This window comes from Dendrobium catenatum, unplaced genomic scaffold (genome assembly GCF_001605985.2).
Source record: "Dendrobium catenatum unplaced genomic scaffold, ASM160598v2 fragScaff_scaffold_1608, whole genome shotgun sequence".
Lineage (NCBI taxonomy): Eukaryota > Viridiplantae > Streptophyta > Magnoliopsida > Asparagales > Orchidaceae > Dendrobium > Dendrobium catenatum.
The window spans coordinates 2,540,310-2,556,104 of NW_021320070.1; the positions used below are offsets into that span (position 1 = coordinate 2,540,310).

General features: G+C 35.3%; 2 protein-coding genes across 3 annotated transcripts; both read right to left on the minus strand.

Annotated features, from left to right (window-relative positions):
* Positions 1 to 5,930: 5,930 nt before the first annotated feature.
* Positions 5,931 to 9,147, minus strand: LOC110114500 (probable receptor-like protein kinase At2g42960). Of its 2 annotated transcripts, XM_020847404.2 has the most exons (8): positions 8,902 to 9,147; positions 8,799 to 8,826; positions 8,588 to 8,716; positions 8,376 to 8,489; positions 7,640 to 7,858; positions 7,435 to 7,550; positions 6,461 to 6,721; positions 5,931 to 6,377 (listed from the first exon to the last, which is right to left on the minus strand). In XM_020847404.2, exons 2-8 carry the CDS (start codon positions 8,803 to 8,805, stop codon positions 6,156 to 6,158), a joined length of 1,068 nt encoding a protein of 355 aa, XP_020703063.1. In that variant the 5' UTR covers positions 8,806 to 8,826; positions 8,902 to 9,147; the 3' UTR covers positions 5,931 to 6,155. The 2 variants fall into 2 exon arrangements, with proteins under 2 accessions (XP_020703063.1, XP_028556808.1); XM_028700975.1 differs by lacking the exons at positions 8,799 to 8,826; positions 8,902 to 9,147 and having other exon boundaries at positions 7,640 to 7,853; positions 8,588 to 8,713.
* A 5,444-nt stretch (positions 9,148 to 14,591) lies between these two features.
* Positions 14,592 to 15,530, minus strand: LOC110114499 (RING-H2 finger protein ATL56). Its single transcript, XM_020847403.2, has one exon. It carries the CDS (start codon positions 15,203 to 15,205, stop codon positions 14,726 to 14,728), a length of 480 nt encoding a protein of 159 aa, XP_020703062.1. The 5' UTR covers positions 15,206 to 15,530; the 3' UTR covers positions 14,592 to 14,725.
* Positions 15,531 to 15,795: the final 265 nt, after the last annotated feature.

Genomic DNA, 15,795 nt, shown 5'->3' on the forward strand with positions numbered 1-15,795 from the left:
GGTTTTTCGACCAGAATCACCCACCGATTATGGTTCCTCCGACCTTCGCCGCTTGAAAAGGTTCCCTTCGAACACCGCCGCCAACCCGCTACGGTCCCTTTGACCTTTGTAGCTCAACAATGGCCCCTCTGACCTTCATTACCCATTGAGTATGGTCCTTTTGACTATAGTCGCCTGTCGATTAGATCCCTTTGACCTCTATCGCCCAACTACGGTCCCCTTGATCACATTCTTCTACTTACTACGATCCCTCTGACCTCTCTCGCCCATCGTCTATGATACATTCAACCTTTGTAGCCTAATATTAAATAAGTATGAATGTTCTAGAATAATCTACATAAAGGAAGAGAGAGAGAGAGAGAGTCAGCTTTACCAATAGGTGTTGGAAACCTACAACCCTAGATTTAGGAGGACTTTTTCTTCCTTATCCTTTATCAATGTAGTACATGTTAAATACTTTTTCTTATGTATCATTTTTGTACTCTTTTGCTGTTTATCTCCCCTTTTAGGCAATATTAAAATGTTTGGAGCTATTTTATTTTATTTTTCAAATGAAAGTCTCTCTAAATTCCAGATTTTGATGAAGTTTTTCATAGGCAAAATAAAGTTTAAATTCCTAACATTAAAAGGCTGAATTGTTTTCTAACAAGTGTTTTTTAAGAAGTATTTTATTATACATCAAATATTTTCATATCTATTTAAAGCAAAGAATGCCAAATTAATACATAAAGTTTAATGCTTTATTAAAACAGTAAACAAGGTAGAAATGTAAAATTATGCATTTTATTGTGAGAGTTATACAATTAATTAATAATTTATAAATTTAAATATACACTAAAAGTAGCTCATTAAATTTTCTTTATCACTAAACTTTCAAACCAATAAAAATATCTTGATATTATGACCACAAAATTATCCCACATAAAAATTAAAAAATATATGTATATATATTATAGTAACCATATTAAATTTGCATATGGCTTAATTAAATGAATTTAAATTTGGAAAAAAAAATGAAAAAAAACGTTGAATTTGATGAATAAAATTTTTGTAACATTAGATCTTGTAACAATCATTAAAATTATAGCACATGTAAATATAATATTTTGATATTTATTATTATTAATATATTCTTTTCTATTGGCTATATATAAACCTCTATTAACATATAATTTAATTCAATAAATCACCCTGTAATTATAACTTCCTCACTTAATCAAATCTTTCTCTATCCATTCTTGGTCATCAGCATCAATTTGTTGTGTATGAAGAGTTAGCTTTGGGAAAAGTCAGCATAGAATATATAAACTCCTCTTTTGTTCTCCTTCTAAAGCTGTTTGATTTTCTTGATCCAATAGTTTTAAGGTGCAATCATCTTTTGTGCTAACACACGAGGATATACAAGAGCTACAAAAGAAGAAGAAAGCCACCATCTTTTATCATTCCTTATTACTTTAACTAGAGTAAGAGGAGGATCATCAATATCATGTGTGAGTGACTATTTCTAGAAAAAAGATTGAGAAGGGTCAAGGTGAAGGTTAGTGGTGGTGCGCGCGCCGGTCTCTTCGCCTCGAACGCCGGTGATAATGAATTCAAAATTAGTAGCACTAGAGCTGGATATTAGTTATAACCTTTAGGAATTTCTAGTCATTTGTCTTCTTATGATGTTTTTGATCAATAATTGATGGAATTTAGAGTATGAGTTCCATGGAACTCTAACATCTAGGTAAAAAGGAAGATCAAAATGATATAAGACCCCTTTCCTATATTTCCAATATTAACTTAAAAATTTGATCCAAATAGAATTAGGAAAATCATTTTTCACATTCAATAAAATGTGAAAAATAGTTTTTCGTATTCAATAGAATGTGAGAATGGATTTTATGCATTCTATTGAACTAAAAAAAACTGTTTCACGTATTCAACATGACGAAATTGATTTTATGCATTCGCTCCTTTTTATATTATCTCTCAAAGATACTTCTTCCACTTAATTAAATTGATAATGCTCCTTTTTATAAATTTTCATAACTTAAATTGGGCATAAGGCTATGATGCATTCATGTATGAAACTTTGAATTGTTGTGATTGAAACTAACATAGAATCACTGAGAAAACCTTTGATCGGGCCATGCACATTATGATTATCTTCATTTGTATAAGGAATCTAAATTAAGTATGGATTATTCATTGCCATGGCAAATTGGTTCCAGTATTTTTCTCAGATTCTCTTTGAACAAGTCAATCTGAGCTTGTGTTTCCCATATGACAGAATTCTGTTGCATGGAACATCATTTGCATATTACTTTTAGTCGATTCAAATATCTGATGTTTGGTATAAAGGATTCACTGGACATTAAAATGTTATCTTTTCCTGTCACTATTTTTAACGGGAGTATTCAGAATACTTATTGTTTGTTGAAATAACTATGTTTAACTAAGCCTCTTAGAAAGAAACTTCTTTCGTTGGGTTTTATATTTTGGCCAACTTTGATGTTAATCAATGAAAGAATTTTATGTGGCATTTCAACGTTACTAATGATCCTTTTAACCTTGACATTTTATTGTTAATTAATAAATCCAGAACTTGAAATGGCTTATGTTTTAATTGACTTCATGGTTAGGTTCGTGTTGAAAACTTGGAAGATGCTTCAGAGCATATTGGGGAAGTTCTCCGGCGTGTTAAGAAGGAACATCTGCAGCGAGCATATAAGATAGAAAACTGGTAGGATATTTTTGTTTATTGCTTGATTAAATATTTGTTTAGAACTTTTGAGGTTGAGCTTCTATGTCAAAATACCAGTAGATCGTGATTAGTTTCGATTTGATTTGGTGTGTCATAGCAGCGGAGACAATATGACATGATCAAGAACCTCAAGATCAGACAGGTGGCTCTTGTGAAGTTACAGGTCAGAGTATGCACGGGTGCCTGAGGATTTCAGGTGAACTAAAGGATGCTCGGTGCTGATGCATGGGACAGAAGCTCATAAGAGCAGGCAATACACAAGGCACATGCATGCATGTCACTGGAGGAACAACGACAGATATAGGTGTACATGGTTCAGAATGTACGGGAACATGAGTTGGAGCCGCAAATCAAAATGCACAATGGAGGCCGAGAGCGAGCAGGGGCTCGGTTTCGGAGGTTTTCTCATGTCGTTAGCGTAGGGAGTAGGTCAGATTATTGCAAGCACAAGGTTCTTGTAAACATGAGGTTTTTTAATCGTAAAATCAGACAAATGTGAAGATTATTATATATTGGTCTGATTTTATATTAGTTGATTCACAAGCTGGCACTTTACTTGTAAATGACTATAAATCAAGCATAGGTTGATATGGGTTAAAATGCTATAATAATCCCATTGAATAAGGAATAAAGGATTCTTGTATTCATATATATATATATATATATATATATATATTCTTCTTCTTCCTTCCCTCTCACTTTCGTCCAAGAATTCCTCAAAGAAATCTTAATAAGTGATATCAGAACCTCGTTGAGGTGATCTTGAGGCGGAGGAAGGTTCTTGTCCAAGAAATTAATATATATATTTCTTGACATCAAACTGTATGTGCGTCTGCGATTAATCCTGTAATAAGCACAAACACGTACATGCATCTGCTCTTGCATGCTCCGCGTTGCAGCTCACGCCTCGTGTGCTTGAATTACATGCGACCATCGCTCACGGCTGTGAGCCTTTGCCTCAGCCCGACCGTAGACCTCTCATCTCCCTTTTTGATTGCAAGAACCTTCCTTCACCTCGAGATAGCCTCAATGAGCCTCTGATACAACTTGTTAAGATTTCTTGGAGGAATTCTTGGACGAAAGTGAGAGGGAAGGGAGGAGAGGGAGAGAGGAGCTACATGAATTCTTATTCTTTTATTCAATTTGGCTTATTATATGGGGCATACCTTTATGGCACTCCAAACCTCTCTATTTATAACACTATGAGAATACAATGGACACTAGGAACAATTATCCTAAAACTGGACCAACACCTAACACTTATAATCATTGGAATGACCGATTATAAATCATGAAGGGGCTTACTATTTGATACGTCATCAAAAAATTATCTTGATTGGGCACGAATCTCGAGGCCGCGAATACTCCTGGACGCAACACTATTCAATTGTAAGTTGCCCAAAAACGGTTAGGTCTTATGACCTTGTAATATATGCAAAGTGGCCCATTATATTGAAAATTTATGAGGCTTACATCTATTCGAATGTCCTATTCTAATTGGAAGGAGACTTACATCTATTAGAATTCCCAAAATTTCCCATACTTTGCATGTTAATTATATATATATATATATATATATTATTGCGAGCTAGAATATATGCGGCAGTAGAGTGAGGGAATTTCTCATCTTAGTATTGTACGATTATTCAACACACAAACAAAGAAGATATAACACCATGATTTTTATGCGAAAAATCCTGAAAAAGAGAAAAAACCATGAGCCAGACTGAGTTGAAATGATTACACTAAATTTGAATGAACCACAAAACTTGACTCACCCTTTAATTTTGGAGACGGAGAAATTATAATAGTTTAGGAAGTTGGGCAGAAGTCAGACAATAGTTGGTAATTAGATAGAAGTCAGTTGATGGATGGTGGTTGGGTGAAAGCCCTATGATGATCGATGGCCTGGAAGAATTCCTGCGATGGCTGTTGACCGGACAGAGGTCCGACAATGTTCGGTGGCAGGGCAGAAGTCCGACAACGATTTGTGGCAGGGCAGAGGTCCGATAATAGTCTGTGGCCAGACCGATGTCCTGCGAATGTCGGTGGCCAGAAAGAAGTGCGGCGATAGTTGGTGGTCGGGTAGAGGCTCGGTGACAGTCGGTGGCTGGACGGTGGTTGAGGAGGATTTTGGTGGCAAGCGAGATCTCAGATTTTTTTTCCCTCCCCCCTAATTGTAAAGAATGGGGAGGGAAAAAAAAAGGGGGGGGGGGGGGGGGGGGGGGTCTATTTCTAATTTTTTGGGAGTTGCATGGCTAGTAAATATGAAGAAAATTAATAGTATGTTGGGAGTGTTTTCGATGGATGACCAAAATTGATTCCTTTGGTTATAGACTGTTTATCGAGTATTTAAGTTCATTAATAATGTCAAAATTCAATGATCTTGGACTCGTTGGATTTGTCTTGTCAAGCTGCTCGATTCGACAATAAACATTCAATATTTGGATATCATTTGATAATCCAATTTATTCTTTGAAGCTTTCAAATATGCTTCAGGCCTTCGATTTGGACCCATTTGGGTTCGGATTGGATTTATTTTGGTGTCGTTGAGTTCGTTGCTTCGAGACAGTCAATTCGACTATAAGTTTTCCGAAATCGGAGTTTGAATTGTTTCAGATCTAATATCGGAAGTTTCCAATTAGAATTTGCCTTGAGATTCATGCCCGATAAAGAATATATATATTTTAGCTGTAATTACTTCAAGTTATTTGAGAAATATCAAATAGGTTGGACCTTCCTGGCCTGAATTTATGAACATTTTAATACAAATATTTTTGTGTTGAATTTAGTAGGGTTTTTAAATATGGATTTTACAACCTTGCTTCGTGAGCAAAGCAGCTTGACAACGAGCTATTATTTTGTGCGGACACCGGACGGGAGAACCGTTCGGTTAAGCGCTGGGTACCCAGCGGTACCGAGCACGGGTACCTAGCAATAGGGTGACGTGGCGCATTTTTATTGGTCTCTGGACGCTCTCCGGACTCCGCACAGAATAATAAATCCTCACTGGCACCCAGCAAGTGGCATTTCTGCATAATATTGACACATTAATTTTGTATGATATTTTTTTCTTTTCTTTTTAGTTTCATGTTCTCTTAAGAGTTTTAGGAAAAGCAAATAATATCTCCTACAAGTTCATGCATCCTCTTGCCTAAATAATATTGCAGCTTTTATGGCATGGTCTACATGATGATATGTTGCACCCACAATGGTTTAATCAATCTAATATCTATCAGAATGTTCAAAAGTGGCAAAGCAAAAAAACATTTAGCAGATCTTCTATAAGAAGACACAGAAGCTATTTCGCATCCTCCACTTTCATAATTTACATTCACATTACAAAGTAGCTCTTTCTTGTAGCAGTACAGATCCTATCAGCAAAGTGCCAGTTCAGTTGTACTCGAGATCACGCAAAGCTTACAGAAAAAGCTTCATTGTTTCTTGCTGAAATTTCCAGGGCTTTCTCTAGCTTTTTAATAACTTCCCCCATTGATGGCCGCTGTAGCCTGTGGGCAGTACAAGAGATGGCGACTTTGAGAACCAGGTTGAAAGCCTCCATTGAGAATTCTCCATTCATTCTTAGATCTACAAATTCTGCAGTGTTTCCTCCGTTCATAACAGTCTTAGCCTGAAGATGATAGTAATATGTTAGCAGAAATATGTCATTTTGTTATGACATAAAAACCAAAGCACTTGATCTCTTCAGCTCACCATTTGGTGCAATGAAGCTGGCATTGTTATGTCCAGACCAATCACTCTTTTCCCTGAGATAATCTGGAGCAGAACCATCCCGAAGCTGTAAACGTCTCCTGCTGCATTTACATGGTGGTTTTGTCTGTATTCAGGGTCGACATAGCCAAAGGTTCCTCTTACTTCAGAGCTGACATGAGAGACCCCAACGTCTATGAATTTGGATAAGCCAAAGTCAGAAAGTTTGGCTTCGAAGTTGTCATCTAGGAGAATGTTGGTTGGCTGCAATGGCCCTATGTGGTTAGGATTAGTATAAAATTTGATCACTTAGAATCAGGATGATTGCTATCAAAGGAAAAGTTTACCGAAGTTTACTAAAGGAACCAATCTCATGGTTATATTCTTCAGGTATGATTAGTAAAAAAACAAATGTAACTAGAAATCTAGCACTTCTTAGTTCTTATAATACTATCAAATTTAAGATGTAGATAAACAGAAGTGGAAAAAGTATTGATTAAATCATTTCAAAACACTTAAGTAATAATTTTTTTCTAAATATCCAGAAAGCTCATACGCAATACGAAGAATGCAACTTTCAGAGTACGCATATTCAACAAGAAGTCAGCATGTACCACACAATTGCTACTGAGGTCATCTCCAACCGAACTGCATACCACCGTATGTTGTCATCCATTCGCTGCATTCAAACTCCAAATCTCACACCAAAATTTGGTAGGTGAACAGTACGACGTCAATAAACCCTAAAATATTGGGGTCGCACTATTCACCTACACAAAAAAATTGGTTTCCTGAATTTGTCGAAGACGAGGCGAAAGAGGAGAAAAGCGCGTGAAAGATGAGAGAGATTGCTACCTTCGCAGAAAGCGCTTGAAAGAAGAAAAAAATACAGTTTGATTGGAGATGAATTACAACATTTTGAAGTTTTACAGCATTTTAGAGTGGAAAATGGGTTTTTCGGTTGGAGATGCCCTAACCTTGATATCACGGTGAACTATGCACCCTCCTTCAAATGTGTGGAGGAAATGAAGGCCACGAGCACTGCCAATAGCTATCTTAAGTCTCTGATGCCATGAAAGAACTTTTTCCCTTCCTATTATATGATATAAACAGCATCAGTAAATGCAAGAAAATGCAAGAAACAATCTTAAGCAGAGTCTTGCATAAAACCAGTTGAAGTACCAAAAAGCCATTCAGAAAGACTGCCATTCCCACACAGCTCGTAAACGAGGAAGCACTCAAATTCTTTTTCACAGTATCCTCGCAAAATCACAAGGTTAGGGTGCCTAACATGCGAAAGGCTAGTAACTTCTCTTAGAAAGGTCTCAGCTTGCCCATCCTTAACGATATGCTTAATTGCAACATGCCATCCATTGGAAAGGACACCTTTATACACCTTTCCTTAATTCAAAACGAAAAAAAGGAGTATAAGATGGAAGAGAATTTCTTAATAAAGCTTAAAAGATAAATGCAAAGAGCTAGTTGATAATCTGACTGCGTTTACAACTAAGGCTTCATTTGGGAAGACTATCTTATTACTTTCTGAAGCAGTTTTTTAGTATAACACTTAAGATTTTTGTGTACTAAAAAGCTGCTTTAGAAAGCGGAAAGAAAATCATCCCAAATGAAGCCTAAACAAACTAAAGGTCTTATGGCAAAGGTGACCAACTACTTCAGGATGCCATTCCAACATAATTAATTCTTAAAGCTGGAGAAAATTTTTGATTTCACTGATAGATTGTGTTAATGTGCATTAAGTGGCATCTTTATTCTGTTAAAGGTGAAGAAAAATGATTGTTCTAAATGAAATATGAATCTTGACTATATCTAAATTATCAATTGTGCCAACTTGTTTGCAATATAAATTTTTTACTATTTATTAACGTAATATTTCTTCTTTATTATACCAAGAACTTACCAGCGACGCCTTGACCAATAAAGTTATGGATATGTAGATTGTTGGTTGCAGCATAAATCTCTTTGATAGGAATTTCCTTACAGTCATTCTCTTGAAGCATCAGCGCTTCAGAAACTACAGATTTTTTTTTCTTAAGAGTAAGCTTCATAGAGTGTCAAACAGAATAATTCTCCAAAAGATAGCATATAATGAAAATTTCTACAGCGAATTACCAGAAATTGAATGAATTGCATGAATCTCCTTTGCAGGAACTTTCCTAGATTTCCTTTTCAGTAAATACAATGATGCAACAGCTATTATAGTTACGGCAATTGCAATGATCCCAATAAGCACAAAATTCCCTGTTAGCAGGAATGTCAAATTGTTATGAAAAACAAACTAAATTTAAGATCAAAACAAAGGCCATAAATGTTAATAATGTACCTATCATCTTGCACTTTGAATACTGTCACTGCAAATAAATAGATGAAAAAAATCATCAAAGCCATTGAAGACCGAGAAATACTGTCAAAATAAGAGCCGTTACCTTTCTTGTGCAAATTTCTGCCAGAAAGCGACTGATTTTAGTCTCACATCTATGTTTTCTCCTTGAAATATGAGATGCTCATATGGAAAATTTGTTAGGGAAGTATCGTAAGGTTTTGGTATAGTGATGGAAGAAGGGAAGGATTGCCGGCCAAATGAAAAAAAAAAAAAGGGAGAGAGTTGCCAATTCAAAGGAGAGAGGAGTTAAGTGTATTAGTTCTTGCAGTGCTCTGTTTTAGTTGAAGCATTTGGCTGCATTAGAGAGAGAAGGGAGAAGAAGTAATCTTGGAATATGCCAAGACTGAAACTAGTAAAAGTTATAAAATTCAAATGTCTTCGTCGCACTTCAGAAATATGTAGCTGATAGCAAGATGGACAAACAAACCGGATTCAAATTTATTAAGCTGAGTTTTATAATTATTAAATTTATTTTAAAATAAGTATAATATAAAAAGGAGTTGATTAATTATGCATTATAAATGTTAATACTGTCAAGAGGTTGATTCTCCTTGTTTAACACACTAAATTCCTTATAAAATGTGTTGATTGTCCTAGCCAAACGGCTGGATTTGTAGGCCAGCAAGGCACTTTTTTGCTATTCTTCTTAGAAGTTATGAATTAGTGTCAGTGATGGAAGAATTCATATTATTTTGTTGTCATTAGAATCATTTGAGTTGTGTTATAACCATGGTGTTAAAAATCGGACTAGACTGACTAGATCGACATGTTCAACTGTGAACTGGTCATATGGCCGGTTTGATTCACCATAAAAATCGGCTCAACATCAAATCGATGTGAACTGATTCGAAGTTTCGAAATGTCGGTTCAATTGGCCAACCGTTGAATTGGTCCAAATTTTTAGGAATCATTTGGTTCAATTGATATCCTATTTAAATGATTAAATAAATAAAATTATTATAAAATATGTAATTAAATATTAATTAATAAATTAATTAATGGAATCCAGACGTAGCTATGCATCTGTACTCCAATGAAATCATTACACTTGGATTGTACGCGTGAATTTTTATTATATATTTATTTTTTTTTTCTTGTACACATTGTGTACAAGGGAAATTATACACAACGTGCATTTAAGCATTTTACAGGCAATAAACAGTGTGTATAAGGTACACATAACATTCCAATAAAATTCCCTTTGTAAAAATTCAATCTACAAATTAGGAAAAAAATTTCATTGGAGGAAAAACACATAATTAACATGTCTATACACCCTAAACATTATACATTTTTAGAAAACACAGTAAAACTTCAGAGTAGTTTGAAATTTACCGATAAGTTAAAACCTACAATACATCTAACTAACTTAATTAACTTCTGTTTCATATCGTAAACTCTCCACAGTTTGATGTAGTTTTGTTATCTTCAAGTTTTCCTGGACGTTCGCATAGATGTGAAACTGCAATGTCCTGTGAGCATGTCATCTCATCAAAGAATGCAATGTCATCTCCTAAACTAGTCTCCATCTTCATCAGTTGTTTCTCGTTTTTTCTTCTCTGCATGTATCAAAAGCTTTATTCCGCTAAAATGCTAAATATTGAGGAGCTTTCGAGGGTTTTCTTTTTTTAAAACGGAGTGTCAACCCTAAACCCTAATTTTGAGCAGGTTGGTGAAAGCCTTTTTCAAAAAGTCAAAACTATCACCTCTGCACAAGGTCAGGTCATCGGGCTGTCAAGGAAAAAAAAAGAAAATAAAAATATTATAAAAATCCACATATCATGATTTTATTGGAGTCTGACCCAGAACTACTTTCGGACTCCACACGTAATAATTTCTCTAGTAAATATTCTTGCAGGAGAAAAGCTTATCTTTCAACCTCACATTTTGTTTTAGCCAAAATCTCTTTTAATAAATTTAAATATTTCCTAAGATTGACTTAAAAGTAGATTAAGAATATTCTAACATAAAAATGCTCCATCTAATTATTTTTATTAATTATTTAATTATTATTCCAAATTAACCTTATATATATACCTAAACAATTTTGGCAAGTTTTTAACATATATTTAGGTTCATTCTTTTAATTAAAATCAATACTCATATGTTTCCCTTAAAACACTATTTTTTAAAATTAAATTCTTAAGGCCCCCATGGTTATCTTTGTTATTTAACATTTATTTTTAATTTCATTTTATTTTGTATATATTTCACTACAGGAAAATCATTTAATATCGGCGAAAAAATTGCTGATAAAAACCTTCGGTTTTATCGCGGGAAATTCCAGCAAAAAAAATTATGTTGGTTGTTGCTCCTCCTGTCGCTTTTTCGTTGGATTATCTGCCACTGATAAATATTTATTTTTGCTAAAAAAAACTGATAGAAAATGTCGGCCCTATTTTGCCCTAACACAACTCTCTTCATCATTTTCACAGTTTTCCGCCCAAAGACGAAGTCGACAGCTGCTCTGCCCCCATTTGCTGATCCAAGTGATTTCTTGCTCATTTCTCTCCATTTCTTCAAGACTTAAAAGTAAAACTCGTTCTCTTTACTCTTTTGATTTTAATGCAATTTGAACTATTTGAATACGTGTTATTCCGACTTTAGAGTATTTTTTAAACTCAATGTTGTAACTTCGTAGATCTTGTTGTATAGTAAATATTTATAGAGCTTTTTGTTCATTTATTTTGGTGCACAAACTAATTTATTAGGGTTTAGGGTTATGTGATGAATTTTTGGAGTAGACATTAAAGGGTAATTATACTTAGGGGTGCCAATATTTGACACGACCCGAAAATCCGACTCGAATCCGACCCGAAAATTTCGGGTTAGGGTCAACCCGAACTCGAAACGGGTCGGGTTCGGGTTTAACATTTCGACCCGTTTCAAAAATCGGGTCGGGTTCGGATTAACCCTTTGACCCGAAAACCCAATTTTGACCCGAAAACTAGCAATTTTTTGCTGGAAACGGGTCATTCGGGTCGTGTTGGGTTGACCCGAACTCGAAGAGGGTTGGATTCGGGTCAGGAAAACTGACTCGTTTTCAAAAACGGGTTGGGTTCGGGTTGACCCGATAGTACCAGGTCAATTTCGGGTTCGACCCGAACCCGACCCGTGACCCGAAATTGACACCCCTAATTATACATGAGTTTGGGTGATGTATGGAAGAATTTGAGTGATGTTAGAATGAAAATACTTATGATTATATGTGTTTTTAAATGTTTAGAGTTTACTAACTTGTCATTGAGACGTTTTGGATTTCCGGGTTTAGGTTTTTTGTGATTCGTTAGTTATAAAATGAACAATTTATAAGATTAATGAAAGTGATTATGTAGACTTGGATACCTAAGCATTGTATACCCTTGGAGTTGCACATCAAAATAACTGATTTTTGTAAATTTGTTCTATTTTAGGATTATTAATTCAACATCCATATGAATATCCAAGAGGAGAGGTATTTGATGTACAACAAATTACTACCAGGGCAAACGCATTGACATTTGAATTTATTGATGGAGTTGATTCTTTCATTCATGTCGTATGTCAACTACCATAGTTTAAGTTGGATGAAATGTTTAGATATTCATGCTAGAAGCACAAAAATTAAGCTTTTTTAAAAATCCGAGGATGTTATGGTTGATTTATATTTTAGTGGATTTGTTTAAGGATATTGATTTTGGATCTCACTTAGAGAGTACGAGACATATAGAGATACTCATGCAAGTTAATCCAGAACTTCTAAAACAATGGACGAAGATCAAATTAATAGAACATATGAAAACTTTTTTTTGATGTAGCATGTCCGAATTTAAGAGAACATATGGAAGAGCCACCTAACACAGAAATAAAGAAATTTTTTGAAGTTGTTAGCAATGTTAACTATTATATATACATATTATATGATTTAAATGATTTTATTATATTTTGATTAGCAATGTTGGTGAAGATGAAATATCAATTTCTGTTTACTTGTATAAATTACTGCAAGTTTTTTTTTTTGTAAATGTTTTAGTGGAATAATAAGAAGTTGTCTTTTTTTTTTTTTTCGCATTACTACAGATTTCTGGCAACTTTCCAGCATAATTTTTGTCAGAAACTTTCATTATCGCGAGAGGCAGTGATGCGACGGAAAAGGGCAAAAAACTGTCGACAATTTTTGGCATTTCCAGCGGAACACCACGTGGAAATTACCGTCTGGTAGTTCCGATGGTGCAATGTCACAGAAAATTTTCGGAGGCAATTAGCGCCAATTGGTTGCTCCATCCGCCGCTATCAACAGCTGGAAATTTCAGAAATATTTTTAGCGGAAAAAAACCCTTCGCATGATGTTTTCTACACGGGTTTCACCGAAAACTTGCAAATAAATTGGAAAAATTAATAGTGATTTTTGTTGGAAAAATCCGTCGGTAATGTATGATTTTCCTGTAATGTTTTAACATAAAATAAAATACTATGTAATATATTAAAAATAATATCTTATTCAACAATAATGGGGGCCCATGGAAGATTACGATGGTTGTGATTGTTGGTGGTTTAGGCGGTTGCCGTTTGCTAGCGTGCAAAATTTTATTTTATCTTTTTTTTTTTTCAAATTTTTGCACACTTTGACAAACTGAGTTGAGATCAGATTCCACACATACTAACACTTTTTTTTTCACACATACTAACACTAACACATGCTTCATTATTGCTTTGAAAGAGATCAATTGGAACTACCTTATTAATTCTAATATATACTTAGCATAGATAATTACTTTATTTTTAAAATATATGATGATATGATCTCTTATTAAATAAAAAAAAATATTGATGGAGAAAAAATTAATTATTGTCACTTACTTATATAGTAAACATTTAAATTATTATAAAAACTCATCTCTGCTTAAGTTATTTTTTTATTTATTTTTGAATAATTAAATGATTCAAATCATTAAAATATATTGTATTTATTTTAGTCTATAGTTTTAAGATATATGAATTCAAAATACTGATACAGCCCCTAAGCTATTTCTTTCCATATGTAACTAATTTATGTCTTAAAAATCAACGTTCCAAAGGGGAAAAAAAACCTGCATAGTGTTTTTTGCTGGTGAAGCACAGTCAAATAATTTTATTTTCTCCACTGATCAATCAGTTGCGAAGAAAGAGTAATCAGGTCTGGACTTAGCTGTATGCAGTTGACAGTATATTCTTTTTTTTTTTTTTTTTTGAATAGGGTATCCACCTGCTGTCACCCCCGAAAGGGTGCTTGACGGTGTGACTAATCCTAAGCTGACCTAGAAGAGGCACCCATCCCAAAAACACTGACCATCACTTGATCGAGCTCCACTTAAGAGGAGCTGTTGCTCGAGGAGATTTGAGTACGGGTTGTAGGATTCGGATTATTGGGTTCCCAATCGTACTCAGCAGACTAACCAAACTAAGCAATATATTCTATATAGAGCAAATCAACTGCCGACCCCTAAAATTGTTACACCGATGGAAGAAGATGAATAGTGAGAGTGCAGACTACCCACGGAGGTTTAGGGTAGTTGCTGGGCGAGCACAGTTGGGAACCTCCCATTCCGGATTCGAATCCCCTCTACTACTTCCTCGACTTTTCAGTTGGGCAACACAAATGTGAGCCCGATGCCAGTGAATGGCCTCGTTAGATTCCGCGGAGGGATTAGTTACGCCGCTTACAGCGGATATATACCCGTTCTAAAAAAAAAAAAAAAGTGCAGACTACCTGCAATCAATTTCCGCAAACCAAAGTTCTTTTTTTTTTTAGAATGGAAATAGAAATTTTTGCAGAACTCATTGAACTATATACAGTTGTTTCATTACACAGCAAAGTAAGAACAGCCCAAGGGTATCACTCCATTCATCTATAATAAAGCAGCAGAACCGTGAAGAGGTGGTGGAGCTCCAGACTCAACCACTGCAATTTCCTGCAACTCCAACTCATCCCTCCGCCGATCGCCAGCGACCGAACCACATACCCTTTCCCTCACTCTACTCCTGCAAATTGGACAAATTGCAGTCTTCATCAGCCAAGAATCCACACAGTCTGCATGAAAGCTGTGCCTGCAAACAGGCAATAGCCTGCACCTTTGACCCACCTGAAAACCTTCTAAACAAACCGCACACTCTGCTTCACTTCCCCTTCCCTTCACCCCAGCCTTGTAGTCATAGCAAGGGAGCTTCTTGAGCTCTTCGGCCGACACCCCTTTGATCAAGTTTCTGTGGTCTTCAGCTTCTGCAAGGTTGCTGAACCTCCCAATTGTCTGCCAAACCACACACAGATGAATCATAACCACCACGACGATGCCGGCAAGGAGCAGAGCCACCGCAAAGATTATCAACATTATTGCTATGTGCGGATACTCCTAGCAATCTTTCACTCATCGCACATATCTTCTATTTGGAGTCTTGAAGACTTTCTTCATCACTATTATAATGATCAAATCATATTCAGTCAAAAAGCTCAGACTTTTGGTCCTGGCTGATCTCAAATAAGTTTCAACAAAATATAAGAATTGGAATCTCCTGCAAATAGATGAGGCTAAGTGTTGTGGAAGAATGTGAAGAGTTGGTCTGTGGTGGGAAGTAAGTAGGGGAGAAATAAGAGGTAGGAAATATTTGGAGGATAAATGACATAGAAAGTTAGGCCGGCTTACCTTATCTTCCATGTTGATTTTTCAGAAATATGACAATAAAAAGAGGCTTAGAAATATAGAAATTTGTCAGCATCAGCTAAGCTGGTGGTTAAGTTGTTAAATCTGGATAGCAACAATTGAAGATCAGAATTCATCTTTCTTGGCTTATTTGTTGGCCATTTCAGCACTCTATTGTTTGAAGGATTTAGAAAATGCCGCTATAGAGTTAACATTTCTTTATCATAATAAAAAAGTTAAATATGTTGGAGAAAAGAGAAAAAAATAAACAATTAATCAGA